We start from the raw sequence: 22,459 nt of genomic DNA, 5'->3' as shown, positions 1-22,459 counted from the left end.
GAATACTGGTCATGTCCATCCACTGAGGCATGAGCATGAGTGGAAATTGGTACTAAAGATCAAACCACTTGTTTAAGTTGAAAAGTAAGATCAGAGCTGGAGGCTGATGACTTCAGTGCCAAGGTGCTCTTTCAAAATAAAAGTTTGCAGACTTGCATGAAGTTACAAAACCCCTGATCGTAAATAGAGGGAGTTCAGATTGAAATGTCAGCTGCCAGTGTCGTGCAGCCTGTCACTCGGAGCCCATCAGAAAGATGCGGGGATGCATGTCAGCGCTCAGTTTGACTTCATGTTTGTTCCCTCCTCATCAGTAAGTCGTGCTGCACCTGAGCATTACTACATAATTTCTTCTGTTATCTGATGCTGTTTGTCTGTCCTCTACTGTCTGTAAACCTGTCTTATAGCTGAAGATGCTGTTCTATTTACGAAATAAAAACATTTTTAAAGAAACTGGTCTGTGGCCTCCACTCATTTAAAAACAGTCGTTGGAAGTTGGACCCTCACCAAAGGCAAGTGGAGCAGCTTACCACTGATAACGCTCCATGGAGTTAATGAGGGAGAGGCGGCACAAGAAGTGCAGCACATAGCTGAGAGGAATGAACACAGACTCCACCTACATGAAGATCCATGAACATGCTGGGATACTGTCCATTTTTATTGCTTTCATCAATAATGTGAAGTGCTGCAGTCGTAAAAAGAAATTCCCTCAGTGTGAGAATTTTTAGGCAGAAAACCAGAGTTTAGTGCAACCTTTCAGTTAGTGTTCATGTCCTCATGTCACATCCTAGTAAGCTACACTCTACGCCCCTTTTGTTCTCAAAACATCCCCAACCCTTTAAGGCATGGACTCCACTAGACCCTTGAAGCCGTACTGTGGTATCTACAACCCTAACCCTTACTGACAGGGGTGTGGTCCTACTGATTGACAGTTTGTCCCAAATAATGCCTGCTAGACCTGGTCTGCTATGAATCACCACACTGGACCTCTTATATGTGTGCATCCATGCTGTTGGAGTGTATTAGTAGTACAGATCATTTCAGAAGTGCTCTGGTTCATTGCTTAACACCAATTGGTTCTTAGTTTATAAATACCAGTCTTCTAACCAAGCTAAGTAGGTTAGCTGAGAATGTAGCAAACCATCCTAGCATCAAAAACAAGCGCCAGCACTGAAGCTTCAAAATACAGGGGCCCACACTGAGTGAGATCACCATGATTTAAACAATGTATGAACAGGAACTGGCACGAGGTAGTCACCAACCCATTTCCTTTATTGTGAGCACAAACACACGCCTTTAAGTTTCCGGCTGTTCTGTGTTTAACAGGCTTAACAAGCTTAACGGAGTGTGTTGAACAAACAGTTTCAGCGAGTGAGAAGTGCTGCAGTGGCTGCACCTGTAAAAGCAGGTGCACGTGGACAGTCTCAGCGGTTTCCAGCGTGAGGCAGCGATGCTCACGGAGCGTGAAGCCCAAGTCACAGTCGCGTGGATGAAGTTAAGATCCTCGGTGAAGCAGGCATTTTCACATCCCGTCACACAGCATTTAGGGCTCGGCACAGGCGCGCAGCTGTTCCCATTAGTCACACTGAGCTCTGAGGGAGGCGACGCCAGGACACGACAGCCACAAACACATCAGTGACGACACGGGACAGTTTACACTTTAAAAAAAATTTATTACAGAATTTGACTAGTTTATTATTTTACACCTACAAACAATCCAGGAAATGTGTTCATACTGACAGTTTTAGTCTACAAGATCTCAAAGCACACCGGTTGGTGAGAAGAGAGCGATCCACTTCACCGCCGTGTCTGTGGCAGATCACTCCCTCACTGGATTTACGCGGATGCAAACCATCTGTCCGCCAAAATCTCTCCGTGACTGACATTTCATCCTTCAGGAGCTACTCTGAACCGAGAGACAAGTGCGTGCAGAAATGCTGCACATGAGACTGACTCGTCACAGAATGCACTCTGGAGTGCTTGCAGCAGCAGAGTGGAGGGTTAAAGGAGACCTGTGGTTTTTTGTTTTAACTGTGACAGAGAGGTATTGTGAGTGTGAATAATGGAGAGTTTGGAGTCAGTCTGGAAGCACAGAGTGGCCAGATTTTAATTAATAAAAACAACTTGTGCTCACGTTGTCAACTTGACGCAACCTTTCCTGTACAGCGATGCTCTTTCACCCCTCCCTGAAAAGCCCAGACTGAAGCAAAGAGCCTCTGATCAAAGAGTAATCTGGCTCGAGGAGTGGTAGCTTTTGGTGCCAATTCAGGGAACCGACACGTGTTTGATGACTCAGCAGCAACTGTATAAGTCGGCGCTTGTAACAAGCCTCCTCAGAGGAGTTTAAGCCATTAATGAGAAAGCTGTTAATGTGCCCTGACATGAGCTTGTCAAAGTTAGGAGGGTTTAATCTGCTGCGATGGCGAGAATGCGAGAGCAGAAATTCAAGAGAAAAGCTCCCCACTCTTTTGTTGCTACAGTAAGGCGTTTCTTTCCTAAACGTGACCAAAATGCCACTGAGAGCTGTAGACATAGACGGGTCTCTGTGGCGTTGCAATCAACCCCCTAGCCTGTGTCTAATGTTCAAACTGCCTTTTTTCCTTGCTCATTCATTAGTTTTCATCTTAATTACAATTAAAGATCAATAGAAATCCCCAGCAAAGATATTTTTGTGGTAAATAATCAGATACATTTTGAAAATCAACATTTTTTAGAATTACTGATGATTATTCTGTTGTAACCCTACTTCAAGAATCCTTCAGACAGTACTTGATAGAAAAAAAGTTTCATTTCTCATCTAGAAATTGTTTAAATACACAAACAGTAAAGAAACTAAAGGCAGGACTCAGTCTAACACAAAGACAGGATTTCGCCAGGTTTAACCATCACTGCACCTCCGACAAGCCTGATGCCGACCAAAACTGAAAGGAGAGATTATTCACTGACAGCAGAAAGAGAATATGGATCTGCCGATGAAGACGAATCCAGATCAGCTTCTAGTGGAATAAAACACTTGTTTGTTCTCTCTGCGTAAATCACACTTGCTGCACTGCAGACTGTATATTTCCCCGATGGTCATCCACACCCCCACTGCGGTGGTTTCATGCCCCCCGAAACTTTGAGAAATGCTGACATGTAGGCAAGAATTGCTGAGTAAAAAGAGCCGCTGTACATGATAGAAGTTCTAGCAGGAAGACATCCAGCAAACACGCGGCTGCCACATCTGTCTCAGACTGACCCAAACTCTTTGTCGAACAGATGATTTAAATCCTGCGGGAGGCCAAAACTGGCTCACACTGAGTAGCTTTCCCTCCAGCTCTTACACGTGCTAGCCCTCTTCTACCTTATAGTGTAACTGTGGCTTTGATGCATTTACTGGCTGCCTCCCTCCGCCTGCTCTTCCTCCTCCACCAGCTCAACCAGAGGAGCGTGGCGGTTGGCCTGAGAGCCCTCGCTGAAGAGAACCTTCTTGATCACACCTGACTTTGGCGCCCGGATCGTATGCTGCAGAGGCAAATACAAGAGGTGACATCATTAGAAACTCAGCAGTGTGTGTACACCGGCTAAAAGGCAAGACTCATCAGTGCCTCACCTCCATCTTCATGGCTATCATGACCATCAGTGGGTCTCCCACAGTCACCTTATCTCCGGCCTTCACCAGCACCTGGACACAGGAAAAGAGACTCGTTCACTCGTTCAATACAATAAAACCAAACCAATAATGTCACTCAGAAATAAAAAAGAAGTAACACACACAGTATTATGACTTCTTCCTTCATGCCTCCTCCACAGTCTCATTCCTCCGGCTGCTAGTGGATTTGAGGGAAGCAGTGATACACCCAGACATGTCCCCATAAATGTAATAAACAAGGCAGAGGGATTTACTATCACTCTCCAGTCATCACCAGTTGCTTAACTTGTTGTTAAGCAGCATTTGCATCTGTCTGAGCAGCGAGTTAACTGGAGGCATGAAGCAGAGACATTTTGTTGTCTGCTGATTTACAGCAGGTGTTAAAAGAAGCTGACAACATTAAGCAAAGTTTATTTGTTACCTTGTTACGAGTTGAAGAAAAACTGGGGCACAAACTATGATTGTCCTTATTTTCTGCTGTACATGATTACATGCTGATGCTGTTCAAGCAGCAGCCAATCAAAAGAAGCTAAAGCTACTTTTTCAAACAGTGGATGAACTAAAGAGATATACCAAGGCCCAGAAAGATGTATAAGAGCTCCAAACTATGGATCATGCAAAGATATTCTAGCAGAGTCCCAGATAAAAACATACCAAAATAGAAATGTGATTATTTTCCTATCAAAATTAAGCTAAACAGACTGATACTATTCTAACCTTTGTATAACAAAGGTTAGAGGTGGGATCACTTACCATCAGGACTAGGAAATATTCACCCTCTGAAGCATGTAAAGCTAATAATAAACAGACTGAACCTTTATGTCTTACAGCTGTCTAATTATAGTAATAAGCCTAAAAGGCACCCATACAGTAGATGTGGGTCTGTTTTTTTAAATACCAGAAAGTACTAAGGTCTAAACCACTTACTGGCTCAACATTTATCCTCACAGCCATGACAGTGGCATCGATCTTTTAGCTAATAATCAGCAAAAAGAACAGAAAAAGGTCAGCATATTTCCTAAAATGCCAAACTTTTGTACCCTGACTGGATGGAGTTTGTGGCCTTAGGCTCCATTCATCAATCAGAATCCTTTATTTATCCCTAAGGAAATTATGTCATGGACTTTGGGTTACTGATGTCAGAATAGTGGCTGTGATTTATGTATTTTTATGTGTCCAGATACAAAATAAAGCTGAAGAACAAAATAAGAGTTGTATGGAATTTTTCATCCGCACTGTGTGTGTCATTTCCACATATTAGGACATCTCGTGTCATACTGGTTCAGCACTGACACATTCAGAGTGGATTGTCTGACTGTAACGTCTAAAATTATATACATAAGCTCTTCAGCTTGAAATTGACTAAGACTGCATTTTAACTGGTAAAGAAACTTTACTGGACAGCTTTTTACCCTCACAAAAAACTATTAAAACTTCAAATTGAACTTTAAAAGTAAACTTTAGAAAAACACGAATATCCTTTACGCAAAAGAAAAAGTCACCTTCTCTATAGTTCCAGTCATGGGGGCCACGGCTCCACCCTGAGCTCCTGAACCGCCAACACCAGCCCGATACTTTGGCACGGGAACAGACACCTGAGAGCTTCCCTCCTGCAGCGCAGAGGTAAAGACGTCAGAAAGTGCAGTGACAGCTCGCTGACAGCTGAGGTGAGAGGACCGAAACAGGTTTTTAATTCCCCCTGATGTCAGACTGTCAGAGTGGAAACAGAGACAGTTTGCGCGGCGACAGGTGAGACGAAAACATCTTTGAACCTCCAGAAGGAGCTTTTGCATAGGCAAAAAAAAAAAAAGGTTAAAAAGGCCACTTTTTCCTCCACTTCTGTTTAAGTCACTTTTCTATGTTTGGGAAACATTTAAGCCTTGTTTGGGCCATCAGTCACCAAACATCAAAGAGTTTTGCATAGAAGACACTGCAAGCAACATGATAGATGATAACTTGGATTTCAGTGGTTTTGAGGAATATGCAAAATAGAAATCTGTATACTGTGCATGTCAGATACATACAGTGGAGAACAGGTGCACCGTGTTGTCCAGGATCACAAGTTTAGGGCGGGACTCGACGCCATTGACAGTACAGTGCAGGAACGATGCCCCGCCTTCCATCTCCACCTCCCCTGTGACGTGATTCACCTCGTCACCAATCTAAAAAGAAAGCAGAAGTGATGCATTTGTGGGAAGTAACCTGGGTTTGTTTAAGCACCGACATCCCACATTGTACTACTGTTATTTACAAATTTGGAAAAAGAAAACTTTTAATAAATACCCAAAATATACAGATTATAAAACAGAATTAAGTATTTGTAGCAAAAAAAAAAGTTAACTTTCTCAGCTCACCTGCATACTGTAGCTCCCATCCTGGTTGTACATGATGACCACATCAACTTCTAGATGGAAAAAAACAAAACAAAAGTGTTAAAAACAGTCTTGAGATAGAGGCGGGAGAGACTGACACAAAGTCTTTAGTTAAATACAGTGGGGCAAAAAAGTATTTAGTCAGCCACTGATTGTGCAAGTTCCCCCACCTAAAATGATGACAGAGGTCAGTAATTTGCACCAGAGGTACACTTCAACTGTGAGAGACAGAATGTGAAAAAAAAAAATCCATGAATTCACATGGTAGGATTTGTAAAGAATTTATTCGTAAATTAGGGTGGAAAATAAATGGTAAATGGCCTGTATTTATATAGCGCTTTTCTAGTCCCTAGAGACCCCAAAGCGCTTTACATATCCAGTCATCCACCCATTCACGCACACATTCACACACTGGTGATGGTAAGCTACATTGTAGCCACAGCCACCCTGGGGCGCACTGACAGAGGCGAGGCTGCCGGACACTGGCGCCACCAGGCCCTCTGACCACCACCAGTAGGCAACGGGTGAAGTGTCTTGCCCAAGGACACAACGACCGAGACTGTCCAAGCCGGGGCTCAAACCGGCAACCTTCCGATTACAAGGCGAATTCCCAACTCTTGAGCCACGATCGCCCATAAGTATTTGGTCACCTCAAACAAGGAAAATCTCTGGCTCTCACAGACCTGTAACGTCTTCTGTAAGAAGCTTTTCTGTCCCCCACTCGTTACCTGTATGAATGGCACCTGTTTGAACTCATCATCTGTATAAAAGACACCTGTCCACAGCCTCAAACAGTCAGACTCCAAACTCCGCCATGGCCAAGACCAAAGAGCTTTCGAAGGACACCAGGAAAAGTATTGTAGACCTGCACCAGACTGGGAAGAGTGAATCTACAATAGGCAAGCAGCTTGGTGTGAAAAAAATCAACTGTGGGAGCAATCATCAGAAAATGGAAGACATACAAGACCACTGATAATCTCCCTCGATCTGGGGCTCCACGCAAGATCTCATCCCGTGGGGTCAAAATGATCATGAGAACGGTGAGCAAAGATCCCAGAACCACACGGGGGGACCTGGTGAATGACCTGCAGAGAGCTGGGACCAAAGTAACAAAGGTCACCATCAGTAACACACTACAACGGCAGGGAATCAAATCCCGCAGTGCCAGACGTGTTCCGCTGCTGAAGCCAGTGCATGTCCAGGCCCGTCTGACGTTTGCCAGAGAGCACATGGATGATACAGCAGAGGATTGGGAGAATGTCATGTGGTCAGATGAAACCAAAGTAGAACTTTTTGGTATAAACTCAACTCGTCGTGTTTGGAGGAAGACGAATACTGAGTTGCATCCCAAGAACACCATACCTACTGTGAAGCATGGGGGTGGAAACATCATGCTATGGGGCTGTTTTTCTGCCAAGGGGACAGGACGACTGATCCGTGTTAAGGACAGAATGAATGGGGCCATGTATCGTGAGATTTTGAGCCAAAACCTCCTTCCATCAGTGAGAACTTTGAAGATGAGACGAGGCTGGGTCTTCCAACATGACAATGATCCAAAACACACCGCCCGGGCAACAAAGGAGTGGCTCCGTAAGAAGCATTTGAAAGTCCTGGAGTGGCCTAGCCATTCTCCAGACCTCAACCCCATAGAAAATCTGTGGCGGGAGTTGAAAGTCCGTGTTGCTCGGCGACAGCCCCAAAACATCACTGCTCTCGAGAAGATCTGCATGGAGGAATGGGCCAAAATACCAGCTACTGTGTGTGCAAACCTGGTAAAGACCTATAGTAAACGTTTGACCTCTGTTATTGCCAACAAAGGTTATGTTACAAAGTATTGAGTTGTATTTTTGTTATTGACCAAATACTTATTTTCCACCCTGATTTACGAATAAATTCTTTACAAATCCTACCATGTGGATTCATGGATTTTTTTTTCACATTCTGTCTCTCACAGTTGAAGTGTACCTCTGGTGCAAATTACTGACCTCTGTCATCATTTTAGGTGGGGGAACTTGCACAATCGGTGGCTGACTAAATACTTTTTTGCCCCACTGTACGTCCCTCAGCTGCTGCTGTCTGCTTTATTTTTTAGCTTTTCGGTGACACTTTTTAATAGAAACACTGAATAATGAATACAAGTTCCTTAGTAATGTGTCACAGACCAGACAGGCTTTAATTTAATTTTTTTACACAATCATTAAATCGGATTATGAGTCAGTCCCAACTGTCCTCGACTACAAATTAACACATTTCTACAATTTCATTCATTCCTGTCGTTCTTTAGATTTAAAACCGCCAAAAACAGTCCAGTGACTAAAACCCATAGCCTGAAGTCACCACACGCACATGCTTATACACGTGTATCTGTATCAACTGCATAAAGACGAATCAGAAGCAAAAAGAAAGCCACTAGCATCACTAATAAAAATCACTCTTTTTATATCAGTTTTGTTGATTAGATTTCCATTTACTTGCACACACATTTAAACACAGATCTTTGTTTAATCTAATGATCATAAATAATTGAAAAGCTTAAAAGTTCTGTTAAATAAGGGAAACCGGACAAAGATGTTCATGCTTACATGCCCCCAGTCTGAACCAGTGTGTATCCATGCCCACATGTGGAGCACATATATGCATTTCTGCAAATATAAAATCCAGATCTCTGTTGAGCCAAGAACTAATTAATAACTGTTGTCGATCTTTCCGAGTTGACTTTTAATAACTACTCCTTGACTTTCAGACCCCACTCCTACAAGACTCAAAGAAATTTCACCATTAATTAAATGTGACTAATTTACATTCACCTTTTATGTACCACAGGCCTTTAGGCTGGTAGTAGTTAAACCATTACTTAAAAAGTCATCACGTGATCCAGCTGTGTTAGCTAATTACAGGCCAATGTCCAACCTTCCCTTTATCTCAAAAATCCTTGAAAGAGTAGTTGTCAAGCAGCTAACAGACCATCTGCAGAGGCGCGAGTTTCAGTCAGGTTTCAGAGCTCATCACAGCACAGAAGCAGCTTCTTCCTGTGGCCTCTGACAGCAGAAACACCTCAGTGCAGCACTTGACACCTCTGATGACAACATTTTACTAGACTAGTCTAGACTATGCTGTTAGTGTTAAAGGAAACATGCTGCACTGCTTTGAATTGCATCTACAGTAACTACAGTTAGGTTCATAAATATTTGGACAGAGATAACGTTTACTAATTTTGGTTCTGTACATCGCAACTAATTACCAATAATTCAATGGGTTAAACAAAAAGATTGCATAAAAAAAATCTGAGGAACTAAAGCAATTTTTAAACATAATTTCTTTCTTTTAAGGGGCTCAAAAGTAACTGAACAAATTAAATAACTGAAAATAAGTCCTGAACTCATGGACTTCACCAGATGCTTGGTTTCCTCCTTTTTAATACTCTGTCAAGTCTTTACTGCAGCAGCTTTCATTGCAGCTTAATTGATGTTGACATAAGGAAGGAATTGCCCACACCTGCCCATGAAATAGCCTTGTGACCCCACTGTTCAATTACTTTAAAAAGAGGCTTGCACATATTAAGGAGCTGAAACTCCTAAACACTTCATCCAGTTTGAATGTGGATACCCCCAAATGAAAACGGAGAGTCTACATATTATGTCCATGTCTACTGTATAACTATAATTAGAATATGTTTCAGTAAAAGGGGGGGGAAAAAAAAAAACCCTAAACTTGTCAGTGAGTATATGGACCTAAGTGTGCTTCACGTCATGTACACAAGGACTCCTCCTGACACACAGAAGTCAGTGAGAAAACACTTAGATGATACCCAGCTTTATCTGTGAAACCTTATTAAAAGAATAATTAAATTACAAGCGTATGTTAAAGACATAAAACCCTGGCTCACCTGTATTTTCTTCTAAATTCAGATAAAATTGAGGATACTGTATTTGGCCCCAAATATTTTAAAAACATGATATCCAACCAGAATTTTACTCTGGATGGCTTCTTCTAAAAGAACATAACAGGTAAGAGTACAAACGGGGATTAGAAAGAGATCGGGTTTCCCCCATATTACCTTTTCTTCATTGGCTCCAAGAAAAATCCACAATTACATTTAAAATCATGTCAATAATCAGGCCCCACCATATCTTAACAGCCTAAGTCCAAGTACCATAGTGTCCAAACAGAGCACTTTGCTCTCAGACTGCAAGCTTACTTGCGGTTCCTAGAGTTTCTAAAAGTACAAAGGGAAGCAGGCACCTGTCCTGTGGACCCAGTCTGTGGAAGACACCCTTTATTTTTAAAATTAGACTCAATCCATTCGTTTTTTAATAAAGCGCACAGTTAGGGCTAGATCAGGTGACCCTGAAGGCTTGCCTTAGTTATGCTGCTACAGGCTCAGACTGCTGGGGGCTAGCTATCAGTCTAGACTCATAATAAATGTAGTGAGACCTTTGAAGGAATCCATTAGGTGGGCTATCACAGATTACTGTCACTAGTTTCACACTGAATAAAAAGTAAAATCACAACCTTCTCCTGACTTACGATGTTAAATAATGTTTAGAAAAGAATTTCTGCAGAACCGACACACACGGTAAGGTTGACCTTTTCCTTATAAAATCTCAGAAATTCATGATCTGACCCTATCAGACATTTGTATTAACCTGCCAGTCATTGCGATTTAATATCTGGCAACAGAGTCACAGTATGGCTGTCACTTACTTTTATCTCCCACCTGTAGTGTCACATTTCTGTTAAACAGGATGTTGTTTCTCCAACCACAGCTAGAGCCAAATGGGGAGAAAGGATCTGGAAAACACAGATGCACAGGACTTAGATTTTCAGCTGTAATTTGTCCTGATCCAAACAATATCATCTCTGTCTCCTCACCAGTGGAGCTCTGGGTGAATCCCAGTGTGTGGTTCCTCTCCTGTAGTATCAGGCCGAGGGCTGCCTGACAGATTGTTGCCCCAGAAGGTGCTTTCGGAGTGGGGAAGAGCTCAGCGTAGTGCTGGGGGATGAAGCTGGTGCTCACATTTCCAGCCTCGAACTCTGGGTGGCCCGAAAGATTCAGCAGGAAATCTATGTTGGTGTTTAGTCCTACTATCTGAGGGCACAGAAGAACAGACAGGACGCAAAAACATCATTTTCAAGTGTTCGGCACCAATTTTTGAAGCTCGCACATACAGTGGCTATATGAAAAAAAATTTAAATCCTGTGCTCATTAAAAATAAAAAAAAAATAAAAAAAATCAGCAGCACGACATGCAAAGCATCATTTAAGAGTGTGCATTTGTATCTTACATTGTACTGTCGTAAACAATACCGCAGCTTTTTTAAGGCAGCAGATCGGTCCTCTCCCCACACCACCAACTTTGCAATCATTGGGTCATAATGTGCCGAGACCTCGTCCCCTGAAACCAAACACAGATAAAAAGCTCCCACCATTTAACTTTATTAGTGCCTTACTGCAACAGATTCCCATTTCTGATGCTGTGGGCCAGTAATATGTGGGGCTCAGCAGTGAGGAGCTCCAGGACAGAGCTAAAGCTTTGGCACCACACTTGAGAGAACTGAGCAATCCACCATCGTTAGGACAACATCTACCCTTAGCATAGAAACTAATACCCTAAAAAAGAAAAATAAATTTATTCTTTACCCTATTTGTATATATAGTTGACTCCTACCTTCTCTGACGCCAGTCTCTATACGTGTATGTTGGTCTGGTGGGGGAGTGGAGAGATGCAGCAGAGGCCCCGCCCCAGGAAGGAAGTCATTATTTGGGTCTTCAGCATAGATACGAGCCTCAAATGAGTGTCCCCTTAGCATTATGTCTTCCTGAAGGAGAGGCAAGCGCTCCCCTGCTGCCACCTGGAAAAGAATTTCACAAATCATTTTGTCACCTCAAAAACATTCTGCTCTCCCCTTCCTCCCTCCTTCCTCACCCTGAGCTGCCACTCCACCAGGTCAGTTCCAGTGATCATCTCAGAGACAGGATGCTCCACCTGCAACCTGGTGTTCATCTCCATGAAATAAAAGTTGTGCTGGGCATCCATAATGAACTCCACCGTACCTGCACAGAGAGACAAACAGAATGATGGCCCTTTTTCTCCCTGCTTGTGCAAAAGCTGTTTTACTGTGAGTCTGGATCACTCTGGTGCGATGAATGCAGGAGAGGGAGTGTTTTACCTGCTCCAACATAGTTGACAGCCTTGGCTGCTCTAACCGCTGCTTCTCCGAGTTTTCTCCTCACTTCAGGGCTTATACCAGGCTGAAAAGAAATGCCACAAAACACAGAAACATGTTCATTTAAGTGGGAAACAAGTTATTATTTACTTCACTAAATGGAAAAACAAGAAGAATTATTTTTCCAGAAATAGCCGATGGACCTATCACGAGGTTAACCTCAGGCCAAGATCATTTCAGTTAGATGTGTTGATCCAAATGTATTCTTTCTCCTTAACTTTGTTCAAACTTTATCACTCACTTACCCCTGGTGCTTCCTCTATGATCTTCTGATGTCTCCTTTGAACGCTGCAGTCCCTCTCAAACAGATAGACGGCATTGCCATGCATGTCCCCAAACACCTGGACCTCCACATGTCTTCAGGACACAGGAATATGAGAACTATAAAAACTTGTCAACATGGAATTTTACTGTTGACTCATCATATTCTATAACCACGTAAATTTGTTTTTAAAACTGCAATACTAGGGATGGTTATCGAAATCTGTTCTTGTTGAGAACCGATTCTCACTGTTTCAGTTCCTTGGAATTGTTTACCATTTTTGCAAACGATTCCCTTATCGATTCCAGTCGCCCCGAATGACGTCACCACGTTGCGGAGCGTCATTCACCTGGCAGGAAACATGGCGGCTCAAACGCTCAAAAGTTTGGTCATACTTTACGAGAACCGATGACAACAGGGCAACTTGCAATACTTGCAAAGTAGATATTTCATTAAGGGAGGAAACACTACGAATATGCAAAAGCATTTGCTCACAAAACACACGATAACCTTAAATGAATGTCGTGTTTTTAATTCCGATCCGGACTTGTGAATCTCAACCCAGCAGCAGCGGTAACGTTTGCACGTCCTCTCCCGTTAATGCGGCAGGTAAATAATCAACTAACAGTGCATATTATGTTAGCGCGAGCTGCCTTATTACAAAACCTCCCATTACTGTGCATTTAGGCGACCATGATGAGACAGACAGTCTGGCTCAGATGCTGGCAGTTCTCGCTGCAGTCTACCGGTAGCGTCTCCTTTCAGGCCAGGATAGACGAATGTCACCGTGCAGTGACTAAGTTTGTAGTAAAAGCCTTGCACCCATTTGCCACAGCAGATGCCCCCGATTTACGGTAAGTGAATGTGTTTAATTGTAGGCAGGGACATTACTGGATATTCTTGTGTAATTGCTACAGAATAATTGATGTTATACTTTGTTATTGCTACAGAAGAATATTTATTTTACATTTACAATTTTTTTCCCCGGGGACCCTGTGACACCCCATTGAAGAGCCGTAGGCTGTAGATCTCTTAAGATCTCACTGCTGGGTTTGTAAGGCCATGTTACTCGTAAATTTCTATCTTGTTCAAAGAGAAGATATAAAACACAGTTCTAAGCTGATCGACCTTAGTGTTCTCCTTTTTAAAAAGAATCGATAAAGAATCGAATTGTTAAACAGAATCGAAAATGGAATCTGAATCGTGAAAATCTTATCAATACCCATCCCTATGCAATACACTACAGAAATCTATGAGAACAGTACATAGCCTCTGCCGACGGCACTTGATACTAATGAAGAAGAACATAGCAGGAAGACAAAACAGGAGGATGGAAGAAAACGTTTTTTTTTAAATGCTTTCACAGTTTAAAAGAATGTGAAAGCATTTCACAGAAAACAAAGTTGAATGCAGACTGCGCAGCTGAGCACGACAGCACTACTGCAGAGCACCAGCATTTAAAGCGATGGCACCCTGGAGCTATGACGTCAACTCTGAATGGGTCAGTCTGGGGAGTTACACTAGTGCATCTTGTTGATACCTTGTTTATGTTAATGATTGTCCAGTAACCTTTATGTTATCGTGAATATCCCCAGTGAGGGACAAAAAAGGATATTTCTATTCTATAATAGCTTATCTGTCGGAAACTCACTGTCTGCTACTTTTTTTTCCCCCTCTTCCACCTAACGTCAGGTAGTTAATCTGTGGGTCAATATCAATTAATTATGTCTATAAACAGTTGAACCGTGCATCAACCAAGAAACTATGACATACAACCACATTTTTGATTAGTAACTGTCTTTTCTAATTCTGTTTTACTAGTATTAAGCACATGCGCATAGATGAGTTTGTCCTGTGAAGAGGTTCATGTACAGTCATGTCAGCCTGGTTATCATCTGCAGCTGGGAACAACATATCAAACATGAGAGCATGTGCAATCATAAATTCATAAACTGAATCATCTCTAAACTCTGAAAACTTCTGATTTCAGACTGAGTAAAAAAATTATTGTGATTTAATTTGAAGCTTTATTCGAACTTATGGACAGAAGGCATATTTGTTAAATACTACTAGCAATTTAATTTGCATTCCCAAATATTTTACTTATTTCATTTTTATTCTGATGGTCCTTTTGAGTTATTTTAAAACACATTTGATTATTTTCAAATTCATGTTTCCTGGGTCATTATTCTAATTTGCTGTGGTAGGACGAGACAACAGAGTGATATTTACAGGTGGGTAGACTTGAGCAGGCGGAGCCTAGAACAGGAGGTTAGCCCACAGGAAGTGGAGTTCACAGTTATTAAAACTGTTGTTGACTAATCAAAGAAGAACTGGCAAATTAGTCGACTACCAAAATCATCTTTAGTCACAGCCCTACCTCTCCATCACAAAAACAAGACAACATTTTGGCCACACGGTGGTGCTGAAAACTGCCTAGTTAACAGTTAAATGTGTTACCTGGGGTCCTCCACGAACTTCTCGATCAGCATGACATCATCATTGAAGGATTTTCTGGCTTCCCTCCGTGCTGACTCCAACTGCTCCAAGAAGTCAGAGTCTGAGCGTGCAATACGCATGCCCTGCAAAATTTTAAAGACAGATGAGTTAGGGTGGCAAGAGTTTAAAGACCACTGACTAACTCAAAGCATAACTCTGTTCTGGGCCCAACTTAATGTCAATCTGTCACGGTGTTGACGTGTATCAGCTGATAAAGGCTGGCACTGAGATCAGCTAATCTGCCAGGATTGGACAAAAGCTTGACTTGATGCATCCTCTCACCTTCCCCCCTCCTCCACGAACTGCTTTGATCATCACAGGGTATCCAATCTGGACAGCCTCTGCCTGCAACTTCTCATTAGATTGGTCCTCTCCATGGTAGCCACCTATAATTGGCACGCCAGCAGCTGACATGATATGCTTGGATGTGCTGAAAAACAAAGTAAAATAAAACACATGAGTTGAAACACATGGTTATTATTTATCTTTCCTATAAATTTGGGTTACAGCAAAGAGACCAAACCTTTTAATGCCCATATCTCTGATGGCAGATGAGGGAGGCCCAATAAAGATGATTCCTTCCTGTTTACATGCCTCAGCAAACTCTGTGTTTTCTGACAAAAAACCATAGCCAGGATGGACCGCCTGCAGATACAAAATGTCAGCAGCAAATAAGTAGATTTAAAAAGGAAACACAAAAAACGGTTACAACACAGAAATCAGACATAAGTGATTAAAGAAGGCTAAATACTATAATGAAAAGAATTCCTTACGTGTGATCCAGATTTTTTGGCCACTTCCAAAACTTTGTCCATAGAGAGGTAACTCTGCTGGGAGGGTGCAGGGCCAATATGGTAGGCTTCATCTGCCTTGAATAATAACAAAGCAAATACAGGTTTAAAAAACAAAAACAATGTCATATTTTATCAATTAAAGGCAGCTTCAGGAAATTATAAACAACTACTTCTTATAAAGTAAAAGGATCCAGTGTCTCACCATAGCTACATGCATGGAGTGTGTGTCTGCATCACTGTACACCGCCACTGAGCGTACACCCATCTTCTTGGCTGAACGCATCACACGGCATGCAATCTCTCCTCGATTGGCAATCAGCACCTTTTCTATCCTTCTCACCCCTGGAAAAGACAAACATCACTGCTCCAAACAACCTCAGCAAGGTGAAGGACTTGGACGTACAGTGTGTGCAAGTCAGTATTTGTAAAATTGGAACAAGATCAGTTCAGAGATTAATCAAACAAACATGCTGAACACCATCAGCTCCTGAAATGGCTGCATGTTGCTTTTCTGTGTAGTGCATGTGATTTTTGGACTTTTTGCATCACTCTTAGTGGTTACTCAATCATTTGGAAGTTTTGCATGTATATTTATGCTTCCTCACCTCCTGAAACAAGCCTCACGCCTCTCGTGCTCCATGACAGCTTCCTGTGGAGAGACAGAAATAACAACTTCAGCACCACTCGATACTACATAGGCTGAGCTGCTGCTAGAGCAACACAGCAGTGGCACAGGCAGTTCATCACAATACGCATTCAAGAAACACATTGCAGTCAGAAACAAACTCCAAGCTCATTTGAGCTAGTTAGACAGCATGCGAGGTTGCTCCCACAAATATGTTGTGCTATGTTGTGCTAGCACCATTAGCAACGCTAGCAGACAATTTGCTAGCCATTTAACCTTGGTCCATTCTCATATATATCAGGACAGAGTCTCGGTGTTGAATGCAAATAACATTTTCTGCAGGTCAGAAGTCGTGTCCACAGGCTTAATGCTAGCGCCGTGTGCTTAGCTCGGAGAATAACATTAGATAGCCTCCCAAATTGACACCTGTAAGCTATCGTTAAAAATGAGTGCGCTAATTGTCGAACCCTCTATAAGACAAAACAGCCCTTCAGTGCTCTTAGGTACTCACTGCGTGAATATCCGCAGACCCTGCAGAGTTGGGAAACTTAAAATAACTGCAGCCATAGCCACCAGCTGCTGAGGCTAGCTGTGCTAGCTAGCTGAATGAGCACCTGAAAAAAAAAGGTCTCGGTGCTGGACTGGATAAGCCAACAAGAGAAATGTGATCGACTAAACTGTATATCTCAAAACCACAGCGACTCTCCGGTAAATTTCGTTATCATTATTTTTGACCTCTCCAAGGACTCGTAGGGGCGACAGCCAATTAGAAGGGAAGGATAAGGAGGCGGTGAATAAGCTGCAGTTATCAAAAGTCGTCAGCAGATGGCAGCATTTCTCTGTCGAAAAGCTTGAGAATTAAAAGTTAACAGGGACTCGAAGTACAAATTTTACTGCATTCAGAACGTTGAATGCATTTTTGTTATGCATCCCTTAAATTATTTAAAGTATTATTTTTAATTTTTGTGCAGTAAAATACAACATAATGCAATGAGTATTAGTTTGCCCCCCTTTCTTAAGGTTACAAAGTATGATGAATAGAGACTATTTAATAACGATGTTAGTCTGTACTCTCGCACCCATTTGCTTTTAATGGCATTATTTATAGCTTTCTCGTGCGATTAAAAATATTCCACTCTTAAATTATGAACAATTTGTTTCAAACGAATATTGAACATGCAGTGAAAAAAAATATCAATTAAAATTACACAAGACATTAATGAAAGCAACAACAACAAAATAATAAAAAAAAAAGACAACATTTAAAAAAAAGTTTTATTTATTCAAATTGTAAATACCAGACAAACCGTCTTTGCTGTTAACAGAAGAATGTGACAAGCCAAATGAAGGTTTAGGAAAAGAACAAGTGAAAGAGCAAGTGTATGAACAAGCCAATAGCACCCCCCACCACCACCCCCAGTCCAGTTTCACAGTGAACTCTTCGCCATTCAAATCCGTTCGTATCCATCTCTGCGGCGATCTCTGACCACAAGGAAGCTCATCAAACTGATAAGAATGAGACACACGACGGCTGCCCCGATGATGATGGGAATGATTCTCTTGTTATAGTCAGCCCAGCACTCCACCTCTGAACCATGGAGAGAAACAGAGCAGCAATTATGTGTAGGATTTAAGTAAAATACCTTTTTTTTTTTTAATTCTTTTCAATAAGAAATTTAATGTCTAATATTAAACTTTTAACATCTAATGGGATGTCTTTACACACAGTCAGATCATAACAGAGCTCTCATTCTCAAACACGGGACCACAAAAAAGGCTGTAAACCTGAAGGGTTGTAAGATGTTGTCCAATTTGTTCATTTTTTCTGCCTCAACTCTAAAAACCTAACTTTGGGCAGGAGATATTTGGTTTCCATTCATTTGTTTCTGTGAAAGCTAGTCACCTTTTCCATACTGTCCTTGAGACAGGTTGAAGGCCTGCATCTGCACAGGAACCAGCTTGATCTTCAGCTCAGACGACATCAAAAGCAGATTCTCAGACTTGCACATGAAGCTTTGACCGTTAGCAGTTTTGAACAGCTTTTCATGGGCCAACACACCTTTGTAAGTCTTGTCTGTTGGGAAGAGGATGAAGCACAAGAGTAGTTAAATTTTCAGTTTATGCTGGGCATCTGAATCACACACCAGCTGTTTGCTGCGTCTTTTCCTTTGGCTCTTACTGGAACAGTCTTTGCAGACAGGCATGGGAGACAAATGTGCATTCATCTCGATGACGTAGAAAACAGTCTTCTCCTGGGGACAAAAACAAAAACATTCGAGCTGATTCATAAACAACAGAACATTACAGCCTCGATGTGAACGTGGATAAGGCAGACCTAAACTGAGTAAAACTGACTATGATGTGAAGAAAGGTATCCACAGCAGGCATGAGGATGACACGGAGAGTTCACCCAGCAGTGAATGAGTGTTGTACCTTTTTGAATTTGAACTGCAGGCTGGCACCATTGTCTGGCAGTGTGAGAGAGAGAAGAGCCTCTTCTTTGCCACAGTAACCACTGACCCTAACTCTGGATGGGTCCAGGTCAAAATACCAGGTTTTCTGATTTCAAAAGGAGAAAAGTAAAGGCTCAGGATCAGCATTACAAGTCACCATCTCCTCTCACTGTGTTTGATTTCTGCGTTACATTGAAGAAAAAGACAAGCAAATCTTTCCTTCTGTGCTGGGTCACATCTGGATCAGTCAGTGAAAAATAGGAGCGCCTCACAAATGACTTAGAATCAGATGATGTCTGTTAAATATTGGAGCCCAATCAATGTCGCGCCCAGTGTCTCAATTTTAATCTATATTATTATAGCATAGAAAGAAAAAAAATGATTACACTGAGGTCAGGTGTAAACGACTTTCAAACCGATTGACTCCCATGTGAAACGATCCAACTGTAACTGAAAAAAAATAAATAAGCTGACGGCAGTTGGAAATTTTTGCAGTGAGAAACCAGCTTGTGACACCTCACAAAGACATGCTGATACAAACACACTTTTTGCAAAAACTGCTGAAAAGCAACAAAATAAAATTCATACTAATACACAAAAAGAAGCATGCCATTGACCACACACACACACACACACACACACACACACACACACACACACACACACACACACACACACACACACACACACACTGACCTTGTTTTCAGTGACCAAGAACTCTGCTCCCATGGTAATTCTGATGCAGGGTTTCCCTCTATCTTTCTTCACATAGTTTCCTGCACCCATATATTAAAAAAAAACAAAAAACAACAACATAGTTTTGAACTCAAGCATGCAAAATTATAATGCATGCCACTTTCAAATATTTCAGTTAGTCACCTTTAAAGCCATCACATCTGCATCCTTCTCTGAATAGTAGTCAACAAATGAACTGTAGGCCATCTGTTTTGCACACTCATGTTTCCCCAAATTCTTCACGTATGCACAGTGAACTATGAATCAATATTGCTTGCAATTCTTAGCCTTCAAAATATGAAATTAATCAGCATGACAAACGATCATTTGTGTCAGGTTTAAAGGTTATTTTATCTTCCTTACGTCCCTCTACCTCTTGTCCCATTACACCAGCATCTCTTTGTCTGCTGTAAATGAACAGGGGATTTGGACCATGCATATACATGGAATAAAACAGGTGTACCTGTTTGAGGAGTGGCCTCAGATGGCTGCAGGACCGGCCGGTAGATCTGACCCTTGGAGTGAAGCTCAGACTCCAAAGCAGGCTGGATGGAGCCATTAGTGCTCTGAAAGTGGACACCTGGTAGAAGATCACACCTGTTATTTTCATTGTCTGGTCATACCCAGTTTCTTTTTTTTTTTTTTTCTTATCCCTTGCATAAAGTTGTATATCATTTAGAAATGAATAAATAACCAGTGGAAGTCTTCGCAAAATACAACACAGAACCCTCTTTCAGTAAGTATTTACCTGAAAAAGGGAAAAAGAAAGAAAGAAACTGGTCAAATGCATTAAGGGGGGAGTGCAGTAGGTCCACTATCTTGAATGCCCTTCACCCATTAACTCCAGTCCAACACAGCTACTTCTTTATTAACCCAGAGAACCAGAAACGATTGAGCACTCCAGTTATTTGGAACAGTCTGAACCAGTATAGGAGCACAAGTTGGATGAGTTGGAATACTGTTAGTCATGATAATAAGTGGAGCAGTATGGCTCATTTTAAAAGCACAGCTGCAAAGTGCTTTACTGTTCGGATAAAACTTACATTAAAGAAGTCAACATACACTATACACACAAACATGCTTTCAAACATACAGTCATCCATTCATTTGTACTGTGCACATATACTTCTATAGAAAGGTGTGAACACATAATAAGGAAAAGCTAACTTGTAAAAATAAGTTTTCAGCTGCCATTTAAAACTGACTAGCCGACAATGGCTGTTCCAAAGTTTAGTAGCTACAACTGCAAAAGCGTGGCCACCCGTGTATTTAAAATAAATGATCGGAGAGGCCGACAAGGTCTGTGGCAGATGCAGGAGTGACAGATGCAGGAGCCTGTCCATGTAGGTCTTACATGGACAAAAAAAACCCATCAGCTGATGGGTTTTTTTAATGTTACAGCCAGGGGAGGTTTGAAGCTCTAATTCTTGAGTCAGCAGAGCCTTTTACACACTGCATGCCTTAGCGCTCAGCAGCTCTGTGGTTTGTCACTTTACAGCCAAGTTGCTTTGGCTCCCAAACATTCTTAATATTATTATTTAGCATTTTTGCTCTTCATTAATTTCTGAAGTGTTATGCAGGTAAGTGGGGGGAAAAGGCTGTCTTAATGAGTGTGGTCAACAGTAAAAATAATTAAAAGTCAAGTAATTTTAAATGAGTCAACAAAAACAGCATTTCAGAAGGTGCAGAATTTAATGACTCAGATAATAGTGCATGCAGCATGAGAAGTACTTCTGCTCAGGTCATACCACTCTTTTTTGCTAAAACCACAGAGTGACAAGCGCGACATCTTTGGGACAGCTAAAGACCACTGTGTGGGAGAGGAAACCAGCGCAGTCTCATATATGACGTTTACCACACTACACTCTTGCAACGAAATATTACCATTTAAACAGAAGTGGAAACAGTAGTATCAAAAAGAGTGAGAGTAAAACAATTGAAAATGGAAGAACTTTGGTTTTGACATGTAAATAAAAAACAATCCTGTCAAGTGAGTTTAAGGTCACCTGTCTGTGGATGGTTGAACTCCACTTGAATGCTATTAGACTTACCTGGAATGACAGCAGCCAGGAAGAAAAGATACCATCCACCTCGGTGGCCTTTTAGCATCGCAGTTAGAAGACAAAAGAGAATAGCCATGCCACTGGATCAGAAGTGCAGCAGCTGTGCCTTGATGTCTAATTGTGAAACTGTTGAACACCTAACACCTAAATGAAGGGTGCAAAGGAAGTGAAGTGACAAAGGGGGTGGGGCAGAGACCGCTGCCTCACTCAGCATTGACACATCTGAAACTTGTTTTAAAAAGACAAGTTTTAAAGCCTTCCAGCTGTTAAATGCAAGTACCTTTGTATTTAGTGTTCAGAGAAATCAGGTTTTAAATTCTATGAAAGTGTTCTGTTCAATGAATTCCTAGTTTTTAGGGAAAATATTACTGGTCTAGTGAAAAAGAAAAAGATTACAATTCCCAGTCACATATTAAAGGGAAAAAATGAACCAGCAGAGCAGAAACTCTTTTAAATGTCATAATCATTCTGTTTCCCGCTATTAATTTACATGGCACAGGCTGGCACTAAAGTGTCAGTTACAGGAAAAGGGTCAGGCAACACATGAGCATGCTCACAGATTCAGCTGTAGGTGATTGGGGTTGAAAGACTATTTAAACAAGAACACAGAACGACAAAAAAAAATTCATCAGACATTAGTTATGTAACCAGGTTTTTGCATATATTTTGTCTTGGAGCATTATCCAGCATGTCTATGTACATGGCATCACAAAGATGCAATAGGATCTGGATATACTGGGTCCTAGTTCAAGCCAATTCAATAAGTCGAGACAAATTCTTAAAGAGTTGGGAGTCGATCAA

The 22,459-nt window shown here is 41.6% G+C and overlaps 2 protein-coding genes across 3 annotated transcripts; both read right to left on the bottom strand.

Moving 5' to 3' along the window:
• Positions 1 to 1,649: 1,649 nt before the first annotated feature.
• On the bottom strand, positions 1,650 to 17,133 carry mccc1 (methylcrotonyl-CoA carboxylase subunit). 2 transcript variants are annotated; one of them, XM_004562080.5, is made up of 19 exons: positions 16,919 to 17,133; positions 16,388 to 16,431; positions 15,985 to 16,124; positions 15,762 to 15,857; positions 15,512 to 15,633; positions 15,271 to 15,418; positions 14,950 to 15,071; positions 12,473 to 12,584; positions 12,171 to 12,252; positions 11,927 to 12,054; positions 11,669 to 11,852; positions 11,286 to 11,395; positions 10,873 to 11,089; positions 10,705 to 10,791; positions 5,983 to 6,032; positions 5,653 to 5,790; positions 5,131 to 5,238; positions 3,590 to 3,661; positions 1,650 to 3,501 (listed from the first exon to the last, which is right to left on the bottom strand). In XM_004562080.5, the coding sequence occupies exons 1-19, from the start codon at positions 16,972 to 16,974 to the stop codon at positions 3,370 to 3,372; spliced, it is 2,148 nt and encodes a 715-aa protein (XP_004562137.2). In that variant the 5' UTR covers positions 16,975 to 17,133; the 3' UTR covers positions 1,650 to 3,369. The 2 variants fall into 2 exon arrangements, with proteins under 2 accessions (XP_004562137.2, XP_076731842.1); XM_076875727.1 differs by lacking the exon at positions 16,919 to 17,133 and adding an exon at positions 16,684 to 16,759.
• A 94-nt stretch (positions 17,134 to 17,227) lies between these two features.
• Positions 17,228 to 21,869, bottom strand: lamp3 (lysosomal associated membrane protein 3). The gene is made up of 7 exons (XM_014408530.2): positions 21,647 to 21,869; positions 20,059 to 20,175; positions 19,557 to 19,636; positions 18,841 to 18,966; positions 18,587 to 18,659; positions 18,311 to 18,481; positions 17,228 to 17,995 (listed from the first exon to the last, which is right to left on the bottom strand). Exons 1-7 carry the CDS (start codon positions 21,732 to 21,734, stop codon positions 17,856 to 17,858), a joined length of 795 nt encoding a protein of 264 aa, XP_014264016.1. The 5' UTR covers positions 21,735 to 21,869; the 3' UTR covers positions 17,228 to 17,855.
• Positions 21,870 to 22,459: the final 590 nt, after the last annotated feature.

This window comes from Maylandia zebra, linkage group LG17, assembly GCF_041146795.1.
Source record: "Maylandia zebra isolate NMK-2024a linkage group LG17, Mzebra_GT3a, whole genome shotgun sequence".
In the NCBI taxonomy this organism is placed as follows: Eukaryota; Metazoa; Chordata; class Actinopteri; order Cichliformes; family Cichlidae; genus Maylandia; species Maylandia zebra.
Note: the sequence above shows the minus strand (reverse complement) of the source record. Positions and strands in the feature narration are given on the sequence as shown.

Bases quoted from the DNA above. Each gene is read 5' to 3' on its own strand.
- mccc1 (XM_004562080.5), bottom strand. From the start codon at position 16,974: ATGGCTGCAGTTATTTTAAGTTTCCCAACTCTGCAGGGTCTGCGGATA. The intron at 15,634-15,761 runs GTAAGGAATTCT...TTGTATCTGCAG, and splicing joins CCAAAAAATCTGGATCACAC to GCGGTCCATCCTGGCTATGG. The intron at 12,585-14,949 runs GTAACACATTTA...TGTGTCCTGAAG, and splicing joins AAGTTCGTGGAGGACCCCAG to ACATGTGGAGGTCCAGGTGT.
- lamp3 (XM_014408530.2), bottom strand. From the start codon at position 21,734: ATGGCTATTCTCTTTTGTCTTCTAACTGCGATGCTAAAAGGCCACCGA. The intron at 18,482-18,586 runs GTAAGAGCCAAA...TCTTCCCAACAG, and splicing joins TGTCTGCAAAGACTGTTCCA to ACAAGACTTACAAAGGTGTG. The intron at 17,996-18,310 runs GTGACTAGCTTT...TCCATGGTTCAG, and splicing joins TCAAGGACAGTATGGAAAAG to AGGTGGAGTGCTGGGCTGAC.